Raw genomic sequence first — 24,949 nt, 5'->3', positions numbered from 1 at the left:
AAACGAATTAGAATAGCGACTTAATATAACGAATCAATGGTTCTGACGAATCAATAGTTCTAACGAATCAGATTGGTATTCGTTAATTATAATGAATTAGATTGCTAGTTCGTTACCTTTTATAGTGATTCGCTAATTCTACTTCGTTAAATTATTTACTTGATAGTGAATCAGTTGATTCAAGAACGAATCAGATTGTTTTGATAACGAATGACATTTCAAAATTAATTAATTAACGTAACTTGATATTATAAATTAATACAATATTCCAAGGATCTAACCGCGTCGATACATTACTTATATACACGGGATTAAACCATAATTATAGTTTACATCTAAATGCTTAAAGTATATAACACTTGTGTGATTTCTAGACTTCCACATTACTAATATACAATACTATTTATTCAGGATTATGGCTGATAACATGGAACAAGACCCTCCTATTGATGCACCACCACAAGTTCAGGATGCACAACAAGCTCAAGATGTTGGTGAACCAGCTGAGGAAGCTCCTTTACTTCCTTATGATCCTCGACACAATGTGTGTGCTTTTGTTGATACAGACTTTCCTGATGAGGATGTCTTTGGTGGTATGCTAGCATTTCTACTCCGATCTCGTATCCATTATGTTGTTACTGCTAATCCGGATATTAGATTTAGCATAGTTCATCAATTCTGGAACACTACTCAGTATGTAGAAGTTGAGGACCATATAGCTGTGTGGTAAATGACAAACCAGTTGTCGTCTCCGTTGAAACAGTTCGACGAGTGTTACAATTTGATGATACAGTTGATTATCCGAGTGAATTTGATAAAGAATTGATCAAGGGCTTGTTTAGGCGATTGTTTTATGCTCACGATCTCACTGCATCCATGTATAATAAGGCATACTTGTGTCCCCAATACAAGTATTTACTTCATGTTCTTATTCATTGCCTTGGTGGACGTAAGGCTGGGTTTGACGAATGTTGTATTGCACTACAATCAGCATTTGTTGCACTTATCCTAAACAAGCGTTACAATTTTTCTGAATTGATCTTTGATCATATGAAAGAAAATTGTATTCCAGGAAAGAGACGCGTGAAGTTCTTGATGTATCCACATTTTGTTCAACTGTTGTAAATGATGCTATTAGAGATTTGGTGCTTGATCCAAATGATGAGAATGATAAGTTTAAGCTGGATAACATGAAGGCAGATACAATGCGAAGAATGAAACAGTACCGTCAATCTCCTCCTCCCAGATTCAAGAGATTGATAGGTCATCCTGCTAATCCTGATTATGTCTGTCCTCCCGAGGATCGCCGGATCCATGATGACTCGGATTCCGAGCGTGAGGGAGGAGAAGGTGGGAACGATGGTGATGATGGAGGTGATGGTGGTAATGGAGGAGATGGAGATGGTGGAAACGGTGGTAATGGTGATGTAGCTCTTCGAGAATAACAAGCTGCTGTCGAAGCTACGTTAGCTGCTACCATTGCAGCTCAACGTGAACGGAAACGAAAGGGTAAAGCACCGGCTTCTGAGGTTCCAGCAAAGAGACGAGTATCAGCTGGAGCTGGTGTAATTATTGGAGTTACACCGTCTCGTTAAACCATGTACCAACGCCCAGTAGTGCCGCCTACTACTAGCACTCCGGCACTTACATTGACAACAAAGATGGTCCCTCATGAGCAGTTGGGTATGATTCCACAATCGGCCTTCACTGAAATACCATTGCCGTCTGCTACACTTTCTACTGTTCCTCCAACACCGTCTATGAGGCCTCCTTCACCTAGTGATATCTCATTTATGAGAATTACAAGGCCTCAGGGACCAATCCAGCATGTTCATCCATCTTTGTATTCTATGCCACCGAATCGTCAGAAAGATATGCTTTTGAATCTATTACATTTGTATGAAAATCAAATGTCTGCTGACCGTATGAATCAAGAATGCTTGATGGAGAACCAGAAGAAGCTAATCAGTTATGTTTCTTTCTGTCAAAAAGAAACAAAAGCCCTACGTGAGATTGTTGAGTCTCAGGGGGTGAAGCTTAAAGAACAAGAGGATCTGATCTTGCAATTAACTTGCAAAGATGATGCTTTAAAGAAGATCAAGAACGATGAGGAAGATCCTGATGAATCTGATGCTGCAGGTGAGCCTAAACAAACTCAAGACCCAGCTTCAGGTGTGGGTACGAGTTCTGTTGATGATTCGAACAAGCAGGTTATGGTTTATCATGATTATACGGCTGCCAAACCAATTGAAATGATCGAGGCCAATACGATTATTTTTATTGATGGTGAGGGGATGGTTAGAAGCATGGTGAATGCCGATGAGATAAATGTGGGGAAGTTTGTTGATAAGTTGTCGACACGAAAGCAGATTGCGATCTTGCTTGGTCTGAAAGAAGACGAGATGACCGTGTTAGAGACTGAGCCTGATGCTGAAGTAATTAATGATGATGAGATCTTAAATGATCCTACGGTGGAGATGAGGACGGATTTTATTTATGAGAATGAGGAGGTTGAGGTGGAAGATGTGACTGCTGAGGATTACCCTGATCTGTTTCAACACACCAATGTTAATCAGGGTGCTCCAGTATTTAATGAAGAATCGGTAAAAGAAGCGGAAGACCATCTCGAGAAGAACTCTAAAGGCAAGAATGTCTTTGACATGAAATCAGATTCGCTTCTCGACCCATCTCTTGAGGAGATTCAGAGTTGGTTCAGAAACAAGAAAGTAAGTAAGATTATCAAGGCATTCAGGATTGTTGATCAAGAACATAAATAAGAAGGTATTGCACGAGCCAAAGCCAATCAAAAGACTTCATTTAAGGTCGTGTCAAAGGTGTAAGGTAATATTGTTTCTTGGATGTTTGAATCTGAACTTAAGGTATATATTGTGAAATGGGAAAAGGGCGTCCAGTATTACGAAAGGATGACTGATCTTCTTTCATTACCGAGAAGGGATGTACGCACTCTGGCATATCGTCCGTTTATTAATCGCGGGGATGACTAACATGAAAAACGCTTTCACCAACACTTGGTGTTTGAGGTGAATCACGGTTTCAAGTATTTTAAGCCACAAATTCCTATCCGCAAGCGTCTCAATGAGATTGATCCAAAAATGGGTTGGAAGAAGTTGGTTCTTAAAGTAAAGCCGCCGAAGACGATGAAGCGGGTGCCGGTGAAGACACTAAACCAACACATGCATTTATCCTTCAACCGTTGGTACTACGATAATCGTACTGGAGAGGCCGTCATTGTTCTTGGTACAGGGTTGAAGACTGAGCTGATAAAGATCATTGACCCGATGTGGTTGGTGAATTTTACCGAGACCGACAATGATGTGCTACACAAGAGTAGGATTCTGATTGAGTGCAATGAAGACTATGACCTGGCTATGCAATTCCAACGCGTTGTGTGTGTTTGTTATAAAAACGGAATTCATAGTTGCAGAGACTGGCAGTCCAAGCGCTTCAAGTAATTTAAAGACAAAGAGCTCAAGACGAGAGGGTGTCTGTTAGTGCACGGTTTTGCGTCTCGAGTCTTTGTATTTATCTTTAACGTATTTGTCGTTTTGATTAATATAATAAAATATTAAGGTATTAAGTTAGTTCGTTAAATGTAATGTCTAGTTCGCTAAGGATGTTTAGCGAACTAAGACTTAAGTTAGTTTCCTTCTGATTCGTTAAGGATGTTTAACGAATCAGGAGATGATTCGTTAAGTTATTTATCTTATTATGTATGTAACGAAGTAGTGTCTAGTTAGCTATGGAATGCTAGCGAACTAGACCTATCTTCTATATATAGTGAACTCTGTTCACAAGTTAATTTAAGTTTTTGAGAGTTAATTAACGAAACTCTGTCCAAATCTCTCTCGATCTTCATCTTAATATATACATACACATATATAACTAATACTAATATAATAACATATAACATATAATCATTAGCATCATGAACTAGATCCAGACAATCGATTAAGGTAAACATAGATCTGAGATCGATTTAGGAGTTCTCAGATTTCAAGTATGATAGTGAAAAGGTAAGGGTTCAAAGACCTGTGAAACATTAAAACTACCAAATCACTCACCTGAACCCTAGCAGTAGCAGCAGCAATATCCAAATCACTCCCTTGAACCCAATCGACAACGAAATCAATCGTGAAGAGATATTCCACAGATTATGGAATAACTACTGTGAAGAAGCAGATAATCGATTAGGGCCGGAGGCTTTTGCAATTCTACGAACCTGATGAACCAAATTGAAACAACTATTGTGGAGAACCCAGACTTCAATTAGGATGAGCGGAGGTCTTAAACGCATCATTAGATCTTCAACTGCCATAATTGAATGTGCAATTATGTTACAATTTAAACCTATCATTAATTGGGGCAGGCGAAAAGAAGATTAAACGGAGAGGGTGGATTAACCGGAGATAGGTGAGTTGCCGAAGGAGTTAAACATGCATTTAATTTTACGGCGTCTCAGAGAGAGAAGACAGGAGATGAAAGGCCTCCTATATGTATTATAATGTAATATAGATATGTCGTACATAACAAATATAATAACAATAATTTCTTTTTTTACCAATCGCTTAAATGAGACGTATTGTTATCCTATTAACGCCCGAACTAAATTATCTCTTATCTTTTCGTTATTATTGTATATAATATTTATTTTATCTATTAAAATTAACATAAATAATAATAATAATAATAACAACAAATAATAATAATAATAACAACAATAACATTAATAAATATAATAATAACCTTTATAATTAACGAAAATGTATCTAATAATATTTTAATGTTACACACAACCATATCGAATCTCAAAACCTGTCATAAATCTTAGTAATTCGTTATGATTATATTTCATTCATGTTGTCATTAACAACTAGGAATATTTGTCGGCGAATCTCGAGGAGCTTGACCGTTTTCATCCTAATTCTTTTTATTATCTCATCTTCACTAAATCCACTTGTTAAGGTAAGTAATTCACATCCCCCTTTTTACCGTTTAAATTTTGGGGGCGTTATGAGTTCACAATCAAACTTATTATAGATTTTCACTACGATTCCAATATATGTGTGAATTGAAATTGATTGATTAGTTGATACGTGTGAATGTTACTATGTGTTTGATTTTATTGTGGTGATTGGTATCTCATCCTCATTTTCATCCTCAATAGTATGATCATACGCCGTCGAAATAACTCGTTATCAATATGATTCGTGTGAAAAGACAACTTTTATTTATTCTTATACTAGTTGTAGTGATTTACAATTATCGCATGGAATTGTCTTTTTAAATATTATGTATACGCAAAACCGTGATTTACTTGCTCAACTTTATGTTGACGAATATATATATTTTCACGCATGACGCAAGTAGCATTATTGGATGAATCAAGTATTGAAGTTTAGATGATACTTTAGGTTGCTATGATCAATGAAGAACACATTTATTTTAAGTTATTTATATTTTGAATATTTATTTGCAACGATATTTATTTTGAGACAATGTTTGTGCTTTTGAAACTTGATATATGAATGAATAATTTAGATATTGACACGTGTATTTTACTTAGTGTCATTTGAGCTATGATACAATATTTTCGCCCCCAGGCATGTTCCGTCGTAGGTTGAGGTGTGACAAAATATTTGTACAAATAACTATTTTAACTTAATTAATAAGATATATTTTAATTATATATATTTAAATTAAAACCTTATTATAATCTTTATTAAAACCTTTACCAATTTTCAATACTTATTATATATACATACATATATATATACACACACATATACATATATAGGGGAAATGATCAAGAGAGAACTCCATTTTAGAGAGAACTAAAGAACTAATAAATTAGTATTTTTAATTTAATTAAAAAATATTTTTAAATTTTTTTTCTTTCATACTTCTTATATGTTGTTATTCTTCACCACAAAAAAATATATGAAAATAAAAAAATAAAAAAAAACTCGTTGTAATGCATATATGCAATACGTCGACTTTTTCTTAATGCACATGTGCACTAGTTTGTATTTTTATATGTGCAATAGTGTTGATTAGCGTATATGTAATTGTTTTTATTGTATATGTGCAATAGTGTTATATTATATACAAAAATAAAAAAAATCGATATAGTGCATATGTGCATTAGTTGTATTACATATATGTGATAGTGTGTATTGCATACAATTATTAGTGTTGTATTTGCATATATTCGGTAGTAAGTATTGTATAATGCAATTGTGTTGTATTATTTGCAATAAAACACTATTGTATATATGCAATAGGCATTAGTGCACATATGCACTACAGTACTACACCGACAAGTTTTTTTTTTAGTATCAATATCATCTTATTAGAAGAAGGAAAAAAATCACAAAATATTTTTTTAAAAACAGTTAAAAATAATTCTTTACTAGTTCTCTAGTTCTCTCTTTAAGAGGAGTTCTCTCTAGATCTCACCCCTACATATATAAATATATATACACACACACATATGGTTAGCAAAGATACGAGAAAACGACTAGTTAATATGTCGGTTATAACAAAAATACTAATTAATTATGATTACAAAAATTATTATTTACCGTAAGTTAAGATTAAATAATATAATCATAACATATATTTATAATTAAAATACAACCAAAAATCATAACTAGATAATTTACATAATAATATTTATTTTTAAATATTTATTATAGATTAACAATACTTATAGTATAGTTATTAAAATTTTATTTGTTAAGATCGTTATTAACTTATAACTTATATATATACATATATATATACATATATATATATGTGTGTGTGTGTTGTAAGGCCCCGTTACCGGTGCCTCACTTTAACGTTGGATTTACTCATAAACATAGTTCTAAATATCATAGTTAATTAAAACTTTAGGCGGAATTTAAAACTTTCAAAAATATTACACAATAAATCATAACTTGTCTTAAAACATAACTTGAAACATGTCTTTTAGTTCAAATATTAACAAATAAATCTTCATATTCCAGCTTCTTTATTCATCTGCCATGTGTCTCCCATCAAGCCAGTTGTCTCATCCTACTCACATGCGTGCATACTAAAAGTCAGCTACGCTGAGTGAGTTTTAGTTAATCATACAACATTCAATCAGTTCACATACTTGCACACATGCCCGAAGGGGTTTACATTATTCATACTTTACTTTACATGCATAACTATCCATACTACTTAAAGAGCCTTCCACCCTATAACCTCACAGATATTATAAGGGTCTGGTCCCCAAAATCACAAATATTATTAGGGTCTGGTCCCTACCCTCACAGATATTATAAGGGTCTGGTCCCTATCCTCACAGATATTATTAGGGTATGGTCCCTATCCTCACAGATATTATTAGGGTCTGGTCCCTTTGTTTCGTGCCACTTTACCATACATGTCTTTACATACTATCCTTGACGATACGTGCAATATCCGAAGATCATTCACGTACGGTCAACATTTCTTTCGTACATCATTCATGCATCATATATATATATATATGATATATATATATATATCGTACATACGTCATTCATACATCATATATACCAATCATATCTTTATCTACTACCTGGCGGTGCATGCAATATCCGAAGATCGTTCAAGCACCGTCAAACAATCACCATACATAAATCATACGAGGCATACACTTACCACTTAAGGTAAGTGTATTAACTATCACATCGAGTATGCACACAACCCCGAAAACATAACAAGGAAATGGGGCTAGAAACTCACCTGAACTATGTTACGTTTACCGTTAATAGTTATCCCTTTCTTTAGTTGTGCACGGCTAACTGTATAATAATTACGCGTATTAATTTTTATCGCTATCCATATCACTTTCTAGTTCAATTATAACCCTCAATGAGCGGGGGCCCGGGGGGCAGCGGCCCTGGCAGCGGGGTTCTAGGGGCGGCAGCCCCTAGCAAGTCCAAGGGGCAAAGCCCCTGGCTGGGGTCGAGCTGCCAGGTCAGTTTGAAAAAATTTTATTTCCATTAACCGTCTTATCACATTTTCCATTAGAATTTTGAATCATTAATTAATTTGCTAACTTAAAAGTTCAAGGGCTTCTTTGTAATTAAATCATTCTTTTTCTAAGTCCAGGGACCATTCTGTCATTTTGTTAAACTTCTAGTTCGTTACACTGCTCTTAACGAATTGGGTTATCATAACGAACTGGTTCTTGTAACGAATTGGACCTTATAACTAACTGGTCCCTTGACGAACCAGTCCATATAACGAACCAGTCCATGTAACGAATTGGACTTTCTAATTCGTTATCTCTTTAACGAATAGTCATAGCGAATTGGGAGCTAGTTCGTTATCTTATCCTTAACGAACTTGAACACAAGCTAAGTCTAGTTCGTTAGACTTCCTTTAACGAATCATCAGACGAATCGCCCTTAGTTCGTTAACTCTCCGTTAACGAATTAGGGTTAGGTCAGAGAATGTCAGAAACATTCTCTGACATAACATTCCTCGTACCCACCGCCTTTCCGGCGCCGTCGCCAGAAAAACGCGGTTTCACAAGAAAAACGAGATCTGGCTCGTTTTCCACCGCTTTTCACCGTGTTTAGTCCCGTTCGATCCAGATCTGAGCTAGGGTGACCCCTAAGCTCATCTTAGGTTCGGTTTATACCCGATTCCACCCGGATCTCGTGACTTTAACGGTTTAACGGGTCGGCTCGTCGTTTCGTGATTAAATCTAGCGTGTTTGAGTTCATACAACATCATACTATCATTACCTTGGATCGGGATCGATTTTCTATCTTGGTTCGGCTATAGAAAGGAGAGAAATTAGAGAGAGAGCTTAAGTGTGTGTTTTGGTGGTGTATGGAATATGTGTAAAATAAATGATTAAATGGGTAATTATAACTTATATAATTATGGATCATGGGCTTAAGCCCATGGTCTTTCCTTCTTTCCTTCATAACCCAAGTCCATAGCCCATATTCATTTAACCCAACACTAGCCCGACTCATAATAACTCATATTTGTATTTTATTAACCGAAACGAGAAAACGGGATGTTATATGTGTGTATACATATGTATATTTTTAACAAAAAGCATGGAAACGACTAACTAAACGAGTTGATTTCATAAAAATATTAGTTAATAACTCTTTTTATATCATTTAATATGTATTATAATGATTTAATATGATTAAAATATATAACAAAAGCTTTCCAAAATAAAAACGAGCTTGGGGGGAGGGGGTTCGAACCTGCTCCCCCAGCGGTCTCGAGCCTTAAACAATCTTGCACCAGCCATTGGGCTGGTGGCTAACTCAAGCAATATACAGATGCTTTAATTTAAACACACTATAAAAATTCTTAATTTCTGTTAAGAACCCTAGATTCATATATCGATTACTCTGCTTGTTGTTGGTTCAATTAACCTTAGGGTTAATGATATATGATGAACAACGAACCAGAAGCATATAATATTTACTTACAATGTTAAAGAATTGATGAGTTAAAGGTGTGTTATAATGACGACAATATCTTGAACAAGAATCCATATCAACAGGCTATGAAAATGAAATTGATTAAGGAGCTTAGATTCGCGAGGTCACAGAGACGAAGCAGGCCCGTTTAATTGTAATACCGTGCCTTCTAAATGGTATAACACCAACTAGGTAAAGACGGTTTTGGTATTTTGTAATTCCGTATCATATAGATCATAATTTCCTAATTATTTAAGTCGATGAAGATCGCAATAGACCTATACACAATCTGCAAAGATCAATTCCACATATACAACGAGAATTAAGGATCAAGAAAGGAATCGACTCACGAGTTGGGCATGGTTAGGGGCTAGGGTTAATGGGTAAACAGGTTTTAGTATAATAACTAGCCATATTTGCAAATAAGTCCCTCCTGTTCTTGTATGGATACATAAAGAGGTAAGACCTAGTTTAAGGTTGAATATGTATTTATTGGAAAATTATTTTGATAAATAAACATATATAATGAACAATAATAATAAAATAATATCAACTCGATAATGCGATGTGTTGTTGATTAAAATTACCCGAAAACGATAATGGGTCGGGTATTGGTATTTAGTATAATATGTGAAAACCCAAGTTGTTACACTACTTTTAAAAATTTCGTCACGAAATTAAGTAACAACTACGACAAAAATCAGTTAAATAAAATAAAAGAATTTTATAAGAAGAGGGTGATACATGTATGGTATAAAATCCCAAAATTGAAATTGAAGTATGTTGAAGTTATGTCATAAAACGGATTTTCAATGAAAAGATTCTTGATGTTTTTTACATCTATGTCTATGTCTATGTCTATGTCTATGTCTCTATATATGCTTATACTAAAATCCCTCATTCTCCAACTTAGCTACAATTTTATAAAACTCCATACATCCAATCATTCGTTTCTTTATTTATATTACTTTATTATTATTTTTCTCTTTTTTCATGTTTGAGATACAAATCATAATGTTTGTGGTATAAATCAAGAGTAAGGTTAAAATACAAAGTACAACAAATATAAGAAAGGTGAAAAATAATCTAATTCATCAATCTTAGATTTCGATTATGAAGATTAATTTAAGAATAAAAATTGATGAGAATGGCATGAAAGCAATAACCCATTTATGATGACTTTATGTTTCCACATGCAATTCATATGTCAATTCCTCCATCATTTTTAAAACGTCTATAACGTTTTCATACAACATTTTTTAGATATTTCTTTTACCATAATAACAAACGTTTTTTTTTATCTTTAATATGAATATCATATATCATGTTGTTATATAAAAATAAAAAAATAATGGGTTTTATTATATTGTGTTATTTAGTTGTCTATTGTGTTTTTCTATGTATGTTGTTATAGATTTTGGTCATTATGTTTTTCAATTGATACTCATATTAAAGATAAAAATTAAAACAAAAATTACGTCATTGTGTCTTTTTGTTCGGCATTGTATCTTTGTGCTCAGCGTTTGTCTTTATACTTATCATTGTGTTTTAGTCATTGTGCTCAACATTCACTTAATTTGAGAAAAATAGTATTATGTTCATTGTGTATTACGTTCAAGTCATTGTGTTATATGTATTTGTCATTGTGTCTTACGTTTTAGATCATTGTGTTATATGTATTTATCATTGTGTCTTACGTTTTAGGCCATTGTGTTACATGTATTCATTATTGTGTTTTACGTTTCAGGTTATTGTGTAATATGTTTTCATCATTGTGTTTTATGTATTAGATAATTTGTTGGTATTTTTCATTATATTTACATATTATTATTACACAACGGTGTTATTAGTATTTAAAAAACACAATGACAATAGAAAAACACAGTGAAGAAAAAAGACACAATGGTAAACAAAAATACACAATGACATATATTTTTTATTTTATATAACAAAATTATACTCATATTAAAGATAAAAAAATGCTTTATATTATGGTGAACTTATAAAAAAAATATATATCATATGAAAAAGTTATAGAAATTTTAAAATGATGAAGGAATTAACATGTGACTTGTATGTTGAGAGATAAAATGTTTAGTATTACTTTTATACCATTTTTCCTTTGTTTTCTCACTTGACACATTTCAATTAATTATGATTTTTCACACTTTTTATTTTTATCAACATTTGTAGAATAACTAATCTTACAAATCAAAATATATCTTTAAATTTAATGACCAGAATAATGGATCTTATATGGAGATATACTAGTCACCAACTTTTAGAGATAATGATAGAGATAGAGAGAAAAAAAAACTCTAAATTCCAAAAGTAAGATGAGGTTAGAAAACGAAATATGAATACTCGAATGAAAGATAAATTTCATCAAAAAAATAAAAAATCAAACCAAAGACCCCAAAGAATACAAAAAAGGTAAATACATTTCTTATTTGCTGAGGTGTTGTCATAATTAGTTTAAGAAAAACAACACATTTCTTTAAATAGTATAAAAAACAAGAATGAAATAAAAACATATTTCATCAAATAATCTGTATATGAATCCACTAGTTTGAGGCTCGTGTATTACACGAATAATTGATGAAAATTTAAAATGGTAGCTATTAAGCAAAATATAATAAACAACACAATTATCATATATTGTTAAGGGTCAAGTTATTCTACAAAGGGGGGACAAAAATGAGAAGAGTGACAATTATCATGTATTGCTAAGGGTTATTCCTAGAATTGGCTTTTGTCAAAGACTTTCTGGCCTCTTCAATCTCCTATTTTTGATTTAGCATCAAAGCCTGAACAAATTTACGGATCAAGTTAGCCACCACCACTGAATTGATTTATTCTATTTTACAGATCAAAGCCTGTATTCGATTTATTTTATGTGGTAAGAAAGAAGATGATATAAACCTAATATTACCGGTATTTAATAAGCTTATTTGGTTTTCTAAAAGCTAAAAACAATCATATTTGTAACCTGACCATGCGTTTTCTAAAATATAAAAACTCTTACTCACAACACCCTAAATCACTCTATAAATTACAAAAACATCACTCCCATAAAATAAGAGGGTCAGATAAGAATGCTCTAACATACCTTAATAAATCTCACATCTAAAACACTTACCCAAAGAAAATCACTTTAACATGAAACAACATGAAAACACATGAAAAAAAAATCATTTACCATGAATTAGGTCTACAGGCTCTAATTGGGACGAGTTTAATCGGGATGAGTTTAATGGTAGAATCAAATGCAATTATTATAGTTTCTTCACAAAATTAAAAGAGTAGGCCTAAAATTAAGGAAATTGAAATAACATAAGACAAGGAAATTAGAGAAGTATAATCACGTTTAAATCACTTATGGGGGCTGCATACGGAGTATCCGGCCTTACTGAGTTGATCGTTCCAAAAAAAATCACCTTAATCTCCTATCGCCTTCAATCCACTACCAAAATCCCGAAATGAAGGATCAAATTAACCCTAAAATTAAAAGAAAACAAAATATGTTCTACCACGATGACATGGGGCTTTTAATTAGGGAGGGTTATAATTGTGTTGAGTGAAAACAAACAGGTTAGAACATATCAGAAAATCAATTGTTGAGTCGGGTAAGAGCCACCCGGGATCCAAGGAAAAAACCATATGTGAAAAATGGGTTTTAAAAGATGAGGAGGGCTGAGAGGGTGACAAGTGACACAAAGTGATATCATTTTATTAGAATAGATAGATAGGTTAAAATGGGCCGGTAATTGTTACGATGGGCCATTTAAAAGATAAAATAAAAGTATGAGGTGAAATGGGCCATTTAAACCCATTGGCTTGCTGATCAAGTCACAGATTCTTATTCTTTTCTTCATCTTCTTCTTATTCATTCCCGATCTCCGGGTTCACAAATCCCCAAATCACTACTTACGATTCAACACTCGTTCTCTACACACAATGGTAAGCTAGTAACCGAATTACCTTATTATTATTATTATTCCTTCCTGTTATCGTAATTAAAACTATTTGTTCTTTATTATACAGGAAGGAGGAGGTAGCTTGGACGCTCAAATCGAGTCACTGCTTAATGTGGAGAAGCAGATGAGACTTAACGGCGATGTCTCCAGTACAAAGAAGGCGGCGATTGATATTCTTCAGCTTTGCTTTGAGCGTCGCGATTGGAAGACGCTCAATGATCAGATTGTTGTCTTGTCTAAGCGACGTGGACAGTTGAAGCAGGTGAACACACTTATTGATGTGATTTCAAGGCTTGATGCGTTTATTATAATTGCTTAGGGTTTCGGTTTCTAATTGTGTTTAGAAGCTATTCACTAGGATTATTAGATTGAGTGTTATTTATAAACATACATATAGTGTATGTGTATCTAAAAATAAACATACTGTTTAGCTGGATTGCGGTTGAAGGGCTTCGTTTCAATATATGTGTTAAATTCAGTTACTTTTTAGGTAGTTTGATTACTTTTAGACACTTGACTCTGCTTTCTACCATTAAGGATGTGTAGGGAGTTTGTGGAGTTTGCTTTAGTTCTAATGCTTAAAGATTAAAGACTCTCTGCAAACTGTGCTCTTTTAGAGTTCCAGTTTTCGCTTAGGATTTAGTTGTGTTGATATTGTGAGGAGGGAATGTTTATGATAGGTGATACTAATTGTCATGATTTTATTGCTCAACACACAAAACTACTAAAGTGACTGAAACATGAATTCCCACTGGGAGTATTTTTATTGTGTAATAGAGTTTAATAGGTGAGGTCAACATAAAAACAAACAGAATAATTATGTTGGCAACTGATGAGACGGTCAAATCATGAATTTAAAGGAAACATATATCTTACTAGAACATCGAAAAAAGAAAAATGTAGTCTTGGACTTTTCTTGCATTACTCTTGGGGCCGTTGTTCAGGTTAATATAGTCAATACATGATTTCTACTTATATTATCTTATGTTTATAATGACATCTTTATCAAAGATTTCTTGATTATCTGCATCGAAAGGTTTTTCTGTTTTTTGCTGCATTAGTGTTTAGGGAGGTAGTTAAAGACACCCACACCAGATGTTTGTACGACCGTGCATTTTGACATGAAATGTTGCTTGTATCTGCTATGCTTTAATTTTTTGGCTTTATGCAACCATACACTATATCTTTTATCTTGTTTAAGGTGCAAATATGTCTGAATATTTATTTTTATTTGCAATGTTCTCTTTACACTTAAGGCTGTCACTGCTATGGTGCAACAAGCAATGCAATATATTGATCAGACTCCAGATATCGAAACCAAGATCGAGCTTATCAAAACACTTAACAGTGTATCTGCTGGAAAGGTATTCTTGTTTGAATAAACAGGGTTATGTTTCTCAACTTATGCTTCTTTTCCAGCCCTTTTAACTCATTTTTACGGTTGATAGATTTATGTTGAAATCGAGCGAGCCCGGTTAATCAAGAGACTAGCTAAGATCAAGGAGGAACAAGGGCAAATAGCTGAGGCTGCTGATTTGATGCAAGAGATTGCTGTCAGTTGATAATATCATATTATCATACAACTTTCTTTAAATTGAGCTATTTTTATGATTTTGTTTAAGGATATGTTGTATTGTGACAGGTCGAAACGTTTGGTGCGATGGCGAAAACTGAAAAGATTGCATTCATTCTTGAACAAGTAAGTGATTAACCGATTGTTTAATAAATGTTTTCAAAACACGAGTATGATGCTGTGACGTTTATTACGTGCAGGTTCGTTTATGTTTAGACCGCCAAGATTATGTACGTGCACAAATCCTTTCAAGAAAGATTAGCCCACGAGTTTTTGATGCTGATACAAAAGTGAAGAAACCGAAAGAAGGTGAGAGCATTGTTGAAGAAGCCCCTGCTGATATTCCATCATTGCCTGAATTGAAGCGAATTTACTATGAACTCATGATCCGGTTAGTATAATTCCAGAACTTTATTTTTTATTGTTATTTTACATGGCAAATACCTTTAGCCATCAACATAGGTTCTATCTTTTCTTGTGAAAGACCCTTAACAATATTTTGCACATAAAAAACCAACATACTTATCATAAAAGTCCATTAACATGTTAATTTTTTTACATATGCCTCTTAATAATGATTGGATGAAATTATGTAAAACAAAAATGATAAAATTAACAAAATTGTAACTATTTGTATTTTTAATTTCTAGTGGTTAAGTTTTAGACATACCTTGAATAAGATACAGACATTTCAAGACGCAAATTCATTTAAGTTTCAAAATTTTAAAAATTTAGATAAATAAGCTTGATATAAAGCAAGCTGTGGTCTTGGATGAGTTGTCAAAGTCGATTCAGGGGACTCTCCCGTGGTGCATGATGTTCGCAGACGATATTGTGTTACTTGCTGAGAAAAAACAAGATCTAAACATGAGGCTTGAGGAGTGGCGAACAACCTTAGAGACAAAAGGTTTAAAGATTAGCCGATCTAAGACGGAGTACCTCCACTGTGATTTTGGTGGGATAAACGACAATGAAGACGCACAGATCACAATTGAAGGGCAGGTGGTCCCGCAGGTAACGAAGTTCAAGTATTTAGGATCATTTGTACAGAGCGATGGGGAATTAGACAGTGATGTGACCTACCGAGTTCAGGTAGGATGGTGTAGATGGAAAGCAGCCATAGGTATATTGTGCGACAAGAGTTTCCCGATTAAACTAAAGGGAAAATTCTATAGGGTGGCAGTTAGACCTGCAATGCTATATGGAACAGATTGTTGGGCCATCAAGAAGGCACAAGTGCGGAAGATGGAGGTAGCAAAAATGAGAATGCTACGTTGGATGTGTGGGCACACAAGGCTAGACCGAATAAGAAACGTTGTGTTTCGCGAGAGATTAGGGGTGGCGAACATAGCAGACAAGATAAGAGAGTGGAGATTGAGATGGTTTGGACATGTAAAGAGAAGACAGACGACGAATCCTGTTAGATCCGTAGAAAACATTACTATAGAGGGGAGGAGGGGTAGAGGACGACCGAAATTGACTTGGGATAAGAGGATTAGGCATGATTTGATAGACCTAAACCTCTCCGAGGACATGGTTGAGGATAGGAATTCGTGGAGAAGTAGAATTAAAGTTAAGGATTTTTAGAGAGAATTGAATACCTTAGGGCTTAGACTTAACTTATTTAGGTCACATACCATAATGGTATTTCCCTTACATATATTATTATTATTATTATAATTATTATTAGTTTTTATATAGCTGTTAAACTGTGATCTTATTATTAATATTATTATAATTAGTAGTAGTTTTTATATAACTGTTAAACTTTGATTTCCTTTATTTTGCTTCATACACATGTACTTAGAGCCGAGGGTCTCTCTGGAAGCCACCTCTTTATTCCTTTGGATCGAGGTACGGTGTGCCTACATCCCACCCTCTCTAGACCCTACTTATAGCTTTGCTGTTGGTGGGATTTTACTGGGCATGATTGATTGATTGATTGATTGATTGATATAAAGCAAGCTGTGGTATGTATCCTCTCTCCGCCCAATAGTATATGCTCAATTAACCTTAACACATTATCATAATCTGCAGATAGTATTAGCAATAGTTAAACTTTTAGGTAACATATCTGGAAATTAAATAGGAAGAAACACAAAAGAAAAACAAAACAACGAATACTAAAACACCAGTTATATTATAGACTTGAACTTCATAGCCGAATCAAACATAACAATTACAAATGTTTTCCATTTAGGGCTACTATAGCAACCACAACTGATCTGCAACTATAACTAATGCAATGTTAGTTACGTCAATGATAAACAATAGCTATTGATCAATTTTTTTATTCTCGAACTTTGAAAAGTCATGTCTACTAAGAAATACCCGATCTTTTATTATGAGTTTCCATCTTTAAACATAATCAGTACCTCTCTAAGAAGAGGGTTAATTACTTGTGCGTGCATTTAGTCAAAAATAATTATACCATTAACTTAACACACATAGGATTAAGAAATTTGATGTGTGGGATGTCTAGCATTTGAGTAGAAATATGTGATGGTAAATTGTATAGTAGAGATTGAATAGCAGTGTGTTATTTCGAACTAAATTGTCTGCAGAAAGTTTAAATATGGAGAATTGAATTTATAGCAAAGGTAGCTTGAGAATTTGCATATGGTGTTACAATTTTTTCATCTTAGAGGTTTGGCCTCTTACTTTTCCATGCCAAACCAATGTTTCGTGATCACTTAGTGCACCGTTTCTGTATGGCACTACTTAGGGAAAAACTGCAAGCCACAAATTACAAAATCACAAACATAATACTAATTTGGACTGAATTATGATCTACAAGGGTACAACCAAACTTATTGTTTTTAGTCTTTTTACAAGATCAAAATATTTGAGCCAAACCAGGACCCACTGGTGGAATCCACAAATATGCTTCGAGCTTTATCAATAACAGGATCACAGTTTAAGATTGTCAAAGAACTAAAATTGCTAATCGATTAACAAGAACGGGGAGCAATTAACCCTAAACTGATGATCAAATTTGTTAGTGTAATATCATTAATTTACTAAAAAAAGGACTAATTTACTCAATATTGTTTTTACAAGATCAAAATATTTGAGCCAAACCAGGACCCACTGGTGGAGTCCACAATATGCCTCGAGCTTTATCAATAACAGGATCACAGTAGAAGATCGTCAAAGAATTAAAATTGCTAATCGATTAACAAAAACGGGTAGCAATTAAGCCCTAAACCGATGATTAAATTTGTTAGTTTAATAACATCCATTTACTAAAAAAAGGACTAATTGACTCAATTTTTAGGGCCAACAAACTCAAATCGATATGGTATAGAAGATGGCCCTGTATGAAAGCGCACATAACAAAATGTAAAATAATTTCATATTTTGTACAACAAGAAGCTATATTGGCCAGAATTTGATTTTGTAATTACACATTTTGAAAACAATACATAATATTGACCTGAACAAAATTTCATGATCTCCAATGATAGTCTATTTAAGTTGTTGAATACTAACTGTATGGTATTTGCATGGTTTAAAAAGGCTTTTTGAGGCGCGCCACGAGGCTTACGCCTCGGCAGCCTCGGTGGAAAAACGCATAAAAGGCTTAGCCTCATTAGGGTTTACTGAAACCTAAGCCTCGACTTTTGTGAGGCGGTCCGAGGCGGTTTGAGGCGGTGAGGCTTCGAGGCGAGGCGTTGAGGCTTAAGCCTCACTAGAAGTTATGAAATACAGATATATGCCAAAAATAATTTATTTTCTGGACATTTTATTTACCCATTTAGTGCTTAGTAGACTTAATTAGTGGGCCAGCCCAACATTTACTGTTAGTGTACTTTAAAAACATCATCGCTTAACTGTGTAATGGTTAGTGTTTAATTGGTGTGCCTCCTTTCACAACACCAAGCAACAGCAACACAGACACAACAAAAAACTACTTTATGATGTTTGTTTTCTATTAAATTAGTGGTTGAACTATTATATGATGCTTGTTTTATTACCAAATAAGGTTTTATAATATTCATAATGTTTATTTTATGTTAAAGTGCGATTTTTATAGATTATATATATAGTTTTAATACTTTTTAATAATATTTTGAGGCTTACGCCTCGGTCCGCCTCAAGGCTTACTCCTCGAGAGTCTGACAGAAAACCCCTCGAGGCTCGTTTCCGCCTTTTTAAACCTTGGGTATTTGATTATAATTGTAAATTGAAATAGACTTGTAATTGGAAGGCTTACACAGGTAGGGTTTGTATTTTAACGTCAAATGTTGAAAAAACTAAAGTGATACAATACGCGAGATTAGCTTGAAAATCATAGCATTTAAAAAAATGCATGACATTCCACTGGAAGGGTTTTGATTTGACGTTCAAATGTTTATTACCAATAAATTCCCAATAGGAAAATATAAAACTTTACTGGTTGTATCATAACTTCAAATAGTGAACACAAACAATAAAAAAATCCGATGAATCAACATCAGAAAACTTTGGTACTTGAAAACAGTTATTCAAATTAGATTTGCAGAGGTTTAGATGAAAATATAAGCGTACCAGATAAGTCGATTAGGGTTTTGCATAACTGCGTCAAAACAAAGGAGGCAATTGTTCCGAATTAGGAAACTATAAGTGGTTCGAGAATTAAGAGGCATAAAATGGGTAGGGCTATATGATCAGCGTCTCTTTTAATTAGGTGGTTTCAACAACGGAAACGTGACACAAACTATGTTTTTGTTTCTTGGATTAGCGATAAGTAAATATTACAATTTTGTTCATATTTAATATATGGAGGTACTTTAATGTGTAAAAAATTGTTGAATAGATTTTTATGAGAATAAAAGGCGTGTTAGCTTTTTATGTAAAAAAGTTTGTTAAGGAACTTTGATGAGAAAATGCATGAAGTATGTTGGTTTCTATAGAATTTACCCTATTTTGTAATACTAATTTCTGCTTAACATATATGTAGATATTATTCACACAACAATGACTATCTTGAAATATGCCGGTGTTACAAGTCAATATACGAGATCCCATCTGTCAAAGAGGACCCTGCTAAGTGGATCCCGGTAAACATTTCTTTCATTTTGTTGGTTCATGTTTTTTTTACCTTTAAATATTTTAATAATGTTTATATATATATGGTGGCGTACACACAGGTTTTGAGGAAAATTTGCTGGTATTTAGTATTGGCACCACATGATCCTATGCAGTCGAGTCTTTTAAATTCGACTTTGGATGATAAAAATCTATCAGAAATTCCTCATTTCAGGTGCTGGAAACTATTTATTAATTAATATCTTTAGTTATATTGTTCAAAGATTTTGATTATTATGTAATGATATGTTTATTATGTGGCTTTTAAGGTCGCTTTTAAAACAGCTGATAACAATGGAGGTGATCCAGTGGACTGGTTTGTGGAACACATTTAAGGATGAGTTTGAGAATGAAAAGAACATGCTAGGTGGAGCTTTAGGAGACAAAGCTGCTGATGATCTCAAAGAGAGAGTTATTGAGCATGTAATTAATTAATACTCTTTACATTCATTTCTTTTATAATTATACTCTTTACTGGAAACCATATGTTTTCTGTTTTCAGAATATCCTTGTTGTCTCAAAGTACTATGCGAGGATAACGGTGAAACGGTTGGCTGAGCTTCTGTGTCTTACTGTCGAGGTATGTTTTCCGCAAACATGGTTCTGTTTTTATAAAGTTACATAACTCGATATAAATTATATATAAAAATGGCAGGAAGCTGAAAAACATTTATCTGAAATGGTGGTATCAAAAGCACTGGTGGCAAAGATAGACAGACCTATGGGAATAGTATGCTTTGAGACAACAAAAGACAGTAATGACATCTTAAACTCATGGGCTACTAACTTGGAGAAGTTACTTGACCTTGTTGAGAAAAGTTGTCACCAAATTCACAAGGAAACCATGGTTCACAAAGCTGCACTTCAAGTATGAAAATCTGATCACGGATTATGTTTTTTATAAAAAAACTAAGAACGGCAGTGGGAATTTCGTAGAATTTGATACTTAAGCTTTTAATTCTGTGATTTGTTTTCTTGTTATTTTGCTGACTAATTCCAGATATTAAATGTGATATGTTGTACCTTAAAATAACTTTTGATTCAGTTTATGTCATGTTTTGCTTGATTTTATGATATTTAAAAGCATTGCAAATCTAAGACAATAAAATCTGACCTAGATTGATCAAACTGTTAACATTGATAAAAAATCAGAATGAATTTCTTTAATCATATGCCTAATTTTTTGTGAAAATAATTTTAAAAGTTTTTAAAAGTGGCGGAAGCTTAATCATGCATCATGCCACTTGACGTTGATGGCCGAAAGACAAGGGTAAATGCACCAATCAGCTTGTGTCCTGAGTGTTATGCCTTATGTTCAAGGCTTGATTCAAAACTACTATCGAGTCGGGGGTCTCACCGGAAGTCGCCTCTCTATTCTTGCGGGGTAGAAGTAAGACTGTCTACATCTTACCCTTCTCAAACCCTACCATAGCTTTGCAATTGGTGTAATTTATTGATTACGAATGTATGATGACGATGATGAAATTCCTTTTGTGCCGAGCTATTCGTGAGCCAAATCAAGCTAGAGTGAGCACATGTTTTGGCTAAAATTTTAAACATAGCTGAAAACCTGAGGCTGCAATAAGCTTGGCTTGGTTTAAAAAAAGTTCAACTTGGTTAGATTAGTTGGAAGAATGAAAATGCGTTGCGAATTTGAACTGAATAATGTCGTACTCCTACTATACTATCTCCCACTTCATCACTGTAAAAAATGTATATAAAATTATGTTAGTACAGAAACTATGTATACTGATAAAATTTAGAACTTTTGTTATGTTTTGATCATTTTTTGTTTTGCCATCACAAGCCAGAACACTACTCAAGCTTTAATTCAATTTCATTGTAAAAGTTTCCCAAATAGTTAAAACTAAGTAACTTGAGTAAAAATTTAAAAACTCCAGGCTGTGACTGACTGGCACACCACAATTTTTATGGACCTGACTGCAAGTTAAAGCTGAGTGGTAACAACTGGACCATCACCACCGCTCAATTCAATATTCTACAACACAAGTACTACTTTACCTTCTTCACCTTATCAATGTAGCCCTTCATTAACGTTACTGCTAGTTTTAGATAGGTTGGGTATATAATAAAACAAAACGTGTTTGTTTTTACTTTGAACTCCTCACGTATTGCTCTGTTTGTGTTTCAAAATAAAAATTATGTTTTCTTAACTTATCTTTTAATACTATATGTGTGTTAATTTTTCATTTTTTTAAAACGATAAACAAACGCATATCCAACATGTTTCTTTTTTTTTCCCCTTTATTTTTCGCAAGACTAGATATACAACTCACTTTCTCCTCTCATAATAATAATATAGTTATCAATCTCATTCTTAAGATCTACTCTTTCTCCATAATTAAAATTTTGTTGATACACCTCGATCAACCTTAATATATTTTGAACATCAGATGCATTAATATATTATCATCGGTTGTTACCTTATTAAAACGATTTCCAAGTTTTTGTATTTGCATATCTAACACCATGTTGCCAAGCAGTTTGGGGTATAATTTGAACTTTGAAGAAGATTAGGACTCAAACGTCGATAATTGTCTTTTAGGTAATCTTTCCATTAGCCCTAAATGTCAAGTTTTAACAAAACTAAATCACAATTTCTATATTCATATTCAAAGTCAAGGAACATAAAATTCAAATCAAATATTCAAGTATTCAACACAACTATACAATCTAAGATACAAGTAATTTAGGTATATTATTAGCTGAAAGGTGATGTATAAGTCGATTATGAGGGATGTAATTCTGCAAAGTGATTATGATTTCCATCACTGATTGTGAGCGAGGTCTACAATGACAGATGTCGCGGGTCGTCTGGGATGTGAAGCTGACATGTTCAATGATGATGGCGAATTTGATGAAGTGTGAACTAAGAATATTCTAACTCATCCCCATTTCCAAACCCATCTTCACATTTTAACTAAAGACCTTAAAAACTCACTCCACCTCATCCATAATTCCAAACCTCAATTCCATCTTTTAAAAGGAAAACACAAACATCCTTTATATTTGATTGGTCACTATTCACCACATATCTATTTTTTTTATAAATATTTTGTGTGTGATTTGATGGGAAAAAAGAGAAAAAAACAATAATGTATAGTTTAATTGAATAGAGTAAATTAGAGAAATAATATGTTAGATGTTTTAGAAAATGATGTGTTTTAGTTAAGTTATAGAGATGAGGATGTGGGATAGACTGTGAATGCTCTAATTAAAACACATGACATACTTAAAATAAAATACACATTTATTAATAAAATTTATTCTCTTTTTATTAATCTTCAACGTCCATTCCCCACATATATTTATAACTAGTAGATTGCCCCGCCGCGATGCGGCAGTGGGCGGTGTTTAGATGACGATTAAAGCACACATTGCGACCGGAAAGTCTTCATCATCAACATTTGACGAACCTAGTGAAAATAATAAACGCCGGAGAACGAACAAAAAATGAAAGCTCGTATGTCATCATCATAGTCTTTACCACTATGCCATCACCCTAGCCTATATCATCCAAACAACTAAAAGTTGTTGTCGTAGAAGGCGGGAGAGCCTCTGACAACAGCGCAACAAAAGCAATGATCATATTTAGACTTTAACCAATAAACCACCTAAACACCAGGTAAAACTCAACTGTTGGCGGAGGTAAAAAAAACGACACCGCTTTAGGCTTAGTTTAAACGACGCAACCTGGTTGCTTCTTTGAAGCCATCTCAGATCCATCTTAAACATAGTTATCATCATAGCCTCTATGCCAAAAACCACATAAAGTCAAAGGAACAACATCGGACATGGTTTCACAAAGCCTTTATGGATATCATTTGAAGCTCAAGAAAGCATCATCGCTACAACAACATCGGGGAGCCTAACCAATTCCGTCATAGTTATCAGTTTAGGATGAAAATTAGATCTAATTAGAGGTTTCACACTTGTAAGGCCCCGTTACCGGTGCCTCACATTTGAACGTTGGATTTACTTATAAACGCATATCTAAATATCAGAGTTAATTAAAACCTTACGTGAAACATAAATCTTTCATAAACATTACATATCAAATCATAAACATGTCTTAAAACATTCTTCTTGTCTTTTCAAAATCAAAGCATAACTTATAAAACATAGCAGATCTTCAGATGCCAGGCTTTTATTCTTCTGCCATGTGTCCCGCTCACGCCAGCTTTCGCATCCTACTCACCTGCGTGCATACTAAAAGTCAGCTACGCTGAGTGAGTTCTAGTTAATCATACAACATACAATCTGCTCACATACTCGCACACGTGCCCGAAGGGTTGTACATTATCCATACTTACTTTTCATACATAACTATCCATCCTATTTAAAGAGCATTTCGCTCTATAACTTCACAGATTTTATAAGGGTCTGGTCCCTAACATCACAGATATTATAAAGGGTCTGGTCCCCAACATCACAGATATTATTAGGATCTGGTCCCTACCATCACAGATATTATTAGGGTCTGGTCCCTACCATCATAGATATTATTAGGGTATGGTCCCTTTGTTTCATGCAACTGTATCGTACCTGTTCTTACATACTTCCTTGACAATACGTGCAATCTCCGAAGAGCGTTCACGTACCATCAACATAACATACATACATTATGCATACATCATATATTCACACATACACCATATATTACATCATACTTATCAATCATATCTTTAACTACCACCTAACGGTACATGCAATATCCGAAAATCGTTCACGCACCGTCAAGCAATCATCATACATAAATCATACGAGGCATACACTTACAACTTAAGGTAAGTGTACTAACTATCACATCGAGTATGCAC

General features: G+C 33.8%; 1 protein-coding gene across 1 annotated transcript; it reads left to right on the top strand.

Moving 5' to 3' along the window:
• The first annotated feature begins 13,395 nt into the window (after positions 1–13,395).
• Positions 13,396–21,148, top strand: LOC143565434 (26S proteasome non-ATPase regulatory subunit 12 homolog A-like). Its single transcript, XM_077052405.1, has 11 exons — positions 13,396–13,448; positions 13,533–13,727; positions 14,722–14,829; positions 14,914–15,018; positions 15,108–15,164; positions 15,239–15,429; positions 19,981–20,080; positions 20,171–20,283; positions 20,378–20,531; positions 20,611–20,688; positions 20,764–21,148. Exons 1-11 carry the CDS (start codon positions 13,446–13,448, stop codon positions 20,980–20,982), a joined length of 1,323 nt encoding a protein of 440 aa, XP_076908520.1. The 5' UTR covers positions 13,396–13,445; the 3' UTR covers positions 20,983–21,148.
• Positions 21,149–24,949: the final 3,801 nt, after the last annotated feature.

Source organism: Bidens hawaiensis, unplaced genomic scaffold (genome assembly GCF_021521415.1).
Source record: "Bidens hawaiensis isolate Kalapana, Puna unplaced genomic scaffold, B.hawaiensis_p1.1 tig00022333_1, whole genome shotgun sequence".
In the NCBI taxonomy this organism is placed as follows: domain Eukaryota; kingdom Viridiplantae; phylum Streptophyta; class Magnoliopsida; order Asterales; family Asteraceae; genus Bidens; species Bidens hawaiensis.
This window is presented reverse-complemented; position numbering and strand designations above follow the sequence as displayed.

Excerpts from the sequence above, each read along its gene's own strand:
- LOC143565434 (XM_077052405.1), top strand. Across the intron at positions 14,830-14,913 it reads ACAGTGTATCTGCTGGAAAG|ATTTATGTTGAAATCGAGCG; the intron begins GTATTCTTGTTT and ends TACGGTTGATAG. Across the intron at positions 20,689-20,763 it reads TTCTGTGTCTTACTGTCGAG|GAAGCTGAAAAACATTTATC; the intron begins GTATGTTTTCCG and ends TAAAAATGGCAG.